The following is a 4,647-nucleotide window of genomic DNA, read 5'->3' as shown; positions in this document are numbered from 1 at the left end:
CGCCTCCCGCCTCCCGCCTCCTTGATCGGTTGCCGGCTGGATCTCTGCCTCGTCCCCATCCCTGTCCCCGAGGGACGCTGCTCTGCCCAGTCCTGGAGCCCCAGCCCAGCACACGGGGCTGAGGCCACCCCCGCTGGGGGCAGAGTGCCCCTGAGCCCCCTCCTGCCCTGTGGCCCTGGGCCTGATTTGGGGGGGGGGGGGAATCCTGGGGAGATCCCGGCCCAGGGGATCCCGGCCCTGCCTCAGGTGGAATTCCTGCCTCCTGGGGGGATCCCAGCTCTGATTTTGGGGGGATCCCAGCCCTGCTCCGGGGCTGATCCCGGCCCTGCTCTTGGGCTGATTCTGGCCCTGCCTCTGGGGGGATCCCGGACCAGCTCCCGGGGAGATCCCAGTCCTGCTCCTAGAGGGATCCTGGTCTCGCTCCCAGGGGGATGCCAGCCCCGATCTTGGAGGGGATGCCAGCTCCACTCCCAGGCTGATCCTGGCCCTGCTCCCAGAGGATCCCGCCCCCGGTCCTGGGCTGATCCCGGACCGGCTCCCGGAGAAATCCCAGCCCTGCTCCCGTGTAGATCCCGACTCTGTTCCCCCCGGGGGGACGCTGCCGGGCTCGGTGGGCCCCACCCCGCCCAGGGGGTCGTTGCCGCCTTAAGCCCCCCGCGGGCGCGCCCTTCCCGCGCGTCATCGCCCCGCCCCGCTCCGCCCCGCCCCGCCCCGCTCCGCCGCTCCGCGGGGGCGAAGCCTCCGCGCACCCGCGCGCCGCCGCCAACGGGCGCGCGCGCCGCCCGTGACGCCAGCGGGGCGGGGCCAGCGGGGGCGGTAGCGGCGCCATGGCGGCGTACCCGGGGCAGGTGGGGCCGGGGGCCGGCGGGGCGGGGGGCGCGGAGGGGGCGCCGGGGTGAGGGGCGGGGGGGAGCGAGCGAGCGAGCGGGAGGCGGCGGCGGCGGCGGCGGCGGCGGCGGCGCGGGGCCCGGGGCCCGGGGCCCGGTGCCGGCCGCACACCGGGCTCCGTGTCCCCCCCCCCAGGGCTTCCCCGGCGCAGGACAGGCCCCCGGCGCTCCCTACGGCGGAGGGCCGCCGCCCGCGCCCGGGGCGCCCTACGGACAGCCCCCGCCCGGGGGACCCTACGGAGGCGGCGCCGCGCCGGGAGGGCCCTACGGACAGCCTGGCAGCGGCCCCTACGGCGGCCCCCAGCCCGGGCCCTACGGAGGGGCGGCTCCCGGAGGTGAGTGAGGCCGCGGGTCTGAGCGGTCCCTCCCGCGGCGGGTACCCTGGGTCCGCCCCGGGTCGCGGGGGTGGGCGGCTGCTCCCCAGCCCGGTCCCGCCCGTGTCCCGGCCCCGCTCCGTGCCAGGAGGGGTTGGCTCGGCGCCCCTCGCCAGGTCAGCGGAATTCACCCTTATGAATGAAATCGCAAAGTCCCGGTTTATTATTTCAAAATCCCGAGGAGGAGGAGGAGGAAAGTGCCGAAGAGGCCCCAGCCCTGAGCACCAGCGATAAAACTTTACAGACGTGCCTCTGGCTCCCGGTGCCGCCGGGTTTACGGGGCGGGCGCTCCGTGGTTCGCTCTCCGGTCCCGAGCCACGCGAGGGGTCTGATTTGCTTCCCTTTCCCTGCCGCCGGACGCTACGTGCCGAGCCCCGGGCCTTGCTAACCTGTTTTCCCAGGACCCTACGGCTGCGAAAAGCTGCGTGGAGCAGAAGTGCTGACTGGTCCCTGGGTGTCGGCTGCGTCTCTGTGAGCCGTCCCCGGGGAGGGACCAGCCAGCGGTCCCTCTCCGAGGAGAGGTGAGAGCCGCTGATGGCCTCTCCCCACGCAGGTAGTGCCCCCCCGGGCGTGGACCCGGAGGCTGCCTCCTGGTTCCAGGCGGTCGATGCCGACCGCAGCGGGTACATCTCCGTGAAGGAGCTGAAGCAGGCGCTGGTCAACTCCAACTGGTCGACGTTCAACGATGAGACCTGCCTGCTGATGATAAGTGAGTCTGGGCTCTCCCTGCCCTCCCCCTGCTTTTTGTTCTGATCTCTTTGAGGGGTGAAGCCCAGCCCAGCCTGCGTTCCCGTTACCTGAGCATCGCTTACCCGAGCAGCTGGCCTGTAAGCGCTCTCTGGAGCGAGAGCTGGGCAAACCGAGCAGCTCCAAGCGCCCTTTCGGTGGAGGACACGAGTCAGGGGCCCGAAAGACTGCTTGGGAAGGGGAACCCAGCTCTGCACGAGGCCGAGCGAGCCCCTGCTCCCAGAGAGCGAGAGCTCCAGTAGCGAGCCAGAGTCGCCCCGTTCCCCTGCTTGCCCCGGCATCGGGTTTTGGTGCCGTTTCCTACCAGCCTCTTGGGGATTGAATGGTCCCGGTTGATCGCGGTCCTGGTGAGGGAGGGCTTTTGGGGCCACAGCGGGGTGCTGGCGAGCCGTGGCGCAGATCCTGAGCTCTCTGGGAGTTTCTGCAGCGTGTCCTTGCTCCACTCGTCACTGCCCTGCTCCTGCTCTTTGCTCCTTCCTCCCCAGACATGTTCGATAAGACCAGGTCGGGACACATAGACGTGTACGGCTTCTCAGCCTTGCTGCGCTTCATCCATCAGTGGAAGAACCTGTTCCAGCAGTACGACAGGGACCAGTCGGGCTCCATCAGCTTCAACGAGCTCCAACAAGGTGGGCGAGGGGCAGAGACATCAACCTGGCCCTTACCGAGCTCCCCGGGGACCGCTGCCTGGCTCTGCTATCTCCAGCCCGGCCCGGTGACTCTTCCTGGTGCCATCCCTGCAGCAGGGCTGGGTGTCTCTGAGCTCCCGGGTGCCTCCCATGCAGCCGTGGCTGCAGTCCACGCCTGTTGCTGAGCTGGGACACGCTGGGCTGGCTAAACCGGCTGTGGCAGAGCTGGAGCTGAGCCCTCCCATGGGGCAGGAGACGAGGAGCCGCAGCGGGGCTGTGGCATGAACTCGTTCCTTAAGGAAACCCAAAATGCCACCCCCACCCCCCAAATGGCATGTGGCTAAAGCCTGTTTTCTGAGAGGAGCTCTTGGGCGTGTGTGTCTGATGGAGGGGAGGGGAAGAACGTCTGGAATTCGTGCCTTGGTTTGGTTCCTCCGTCCGGAGAGCCCTGCCCAAGCACACCCACCATCAGAAGCGAACATCACGGGGCGGTGGGAGATGGGGTGCGTGCCAGCACGTGGGAGGGAAGGCATAGTCGCTCTTCCTCCCGTTAGAAGTGTTTGATCCGAGTGTTTCTTGCTCCCAGCTTTCTCCCAGATGGGCTATAACCTGAGCCCCCAGTTTAGCCAGCTGCTGCTGGCCCGCTACGCCCAGCGGTCCTCCAACCCCAGCATCCAGCTCGACCGCTTCATTCAGATCTGCATGCAGCTCCAGAGCACGACCGACGCCTTCCGCGAGAAGGACACGGGGCTGGTGGGCAACGTGCGGCTGAGCTACGAGGACTTCCTCACGATGGTCGTGACTCGTATGATGTGACGCCCTCAGCCGAGGGCTGCGAGCCAGCCGGGGGCTCTCGGGAAGCAGCAGCCATCTTCGGCCTCGTGCTGGGATGTGGCCGAGCCTCCCGAAGAGCGAGCTGTTTCCCCGGGGCTGGCTTTCCAGCCTGCTCCACCCGAGAAGCCCCGAGCCCTGCTGGGGCCCTCCCGGCTTCAATTCCTTGTCCCCACTCAATGGCAGTGGGTGCCTCCACGCCAAATTGGAGCCCGGTTCTGGGGCCGTGCCGCGGGGTGGGACAGCCCAACCAGTAGTGAGCCTGTGCCATGCCTCCCAGGGAGTGCTTAGATCTTCCCTCGCCAGACACAAAATTATACTTAAACCCCATCTGCACTGTCCCTCTGCTTGGCAGGATGTCTGCAGTGGAACATCCCTGTCTTGGCACGCTTTTGGGGACTCTCCGGTGACCAAAAGCTGAGCCTTCATTTGAAAAGCAGCAAGAAGGGCACAAGCCATGGCAGCGCTTGTGGCCGGCTGCGCTCATCCTTGCTTGCCTCGCAGACGGCCCTTCCTTGCCGGGAGCACGTCCAGCCTCTCGGCTGTGCTGGAAATGCTCCAGCCTTCCTGGGGGTGTGAGCCCTGTTTCTCTCCGAGCTGCTGGAACGGGCCACGTTGCTGCAGTCACACGCGGGATCATCGACCTCCCCTTGTTGCCAATGTCTGTTTTGATTCATCTCTGTCTGCCAAAGCCGAACTCGGAAACGGTTTAGAGCTTATTTTTACAGCTTTTGAATAAAAGGCAATGTGCACCGGCTGCCGAGCGGTTTGTGTTTGCAGAGCAGCTCGCGGGGACGCTGCCCTGCCCCATGTCACTCCCCGCGGGGCCAGCAGCGGCTCTGGGTGCGGGGAGGGGACTTGCCCTCCTCCTGCGCCCGCAGCCCTGCTCTGGGTGCTGCTTCCAGGGCTCGATGCACTTTCCTGAAGTTGGTTCCTGCACGTTTCACGTCAACTTCCAGAAAATAAGGTGCCAGGGTCTTCTGCTGAGAGACAAGTAAAGATTTGACCAACACAAAGGTTCTCTTTCCCGTGGTTTTAAAGTGGTGTCCAGGTGGTTATCCTTTAATTGGCCTTGATGGGAAATCTCAGAGATGCTTTTTGAGAGACACGTTGCTATTATATATTTGAAGGAGTTTTTATAAAAGAAAGTATTTAAAACGCCGAGTAATTTACCTGGTG

The 4,647-nt window shown here is 65.9% G+C and overlaps 1 protein-coding gene across 1 annotated transcript; it reads left to right on the top strand.

Moving 5' to 3' along the window:
- Nucleotides 1-791: 791 nt before the first annotated feature.
- On the top strand, nt 792-4,225 carry PEF1 (penta-EF-hand domain containing 1). The gene is made up of 5 exons (XM_076357363.1): nt 792-848; nt 1,024-1,222; nt 1,815-1,970; nt 2,494-2,637; nt 3,224-4,225. Exons 1-5 carry the CDS (start codon nt 828-830, stop codon nt 3,451-3,453), a joined length of 750 nt encoding a protein of 249 aa, XP_076213478.1. The 5' UTR covers nt 792-827; the 3' UTR covers nt 3,454-4,225.
- The last annotated feature ends 422 nt before the right edge of the window (nt 4,226-4,647 follow it).

Source organism: Aptenodytes patagonicus, chromosome 21 (genome assembly GCF_965638725.1).
Source record: "Aptenodytes patagonicus chromosome 21, bAptPat1.pri.cur, whole genome shotgun sequence".
Classification (NCBI taxonomy): Eukaryota; Metazoa; Chordata; class Aves; order Sphenisciformes; family Spheniscidae; genus Aptenodytes; species Aptenodytes patagonicus.
This window is presented reverse-complemented; position numbering and strand designations above follow the sequence as displayed.

Coding starts and splice junctions, on each gene's coding strand:
- PEF1 (XM_076357363.1), top strand. CDS start 828: ATGGCGGCGTACCCGGGGCAG. Junction 1,971..2,493: donor GACCTGCCTGCTGATGATAA/GTGAGTCTGGGC, acceptor CTTCCTCCCCAG/ACATGTTCGATAAGACCAGG. Junction 2,638..3,223: donor CTTCAACGAGCTCCAACAAG/GTGGGCGAGGGG, acceptor TCTTGCTCCCAG/CTTTCTCCCAGATGGGCTAT.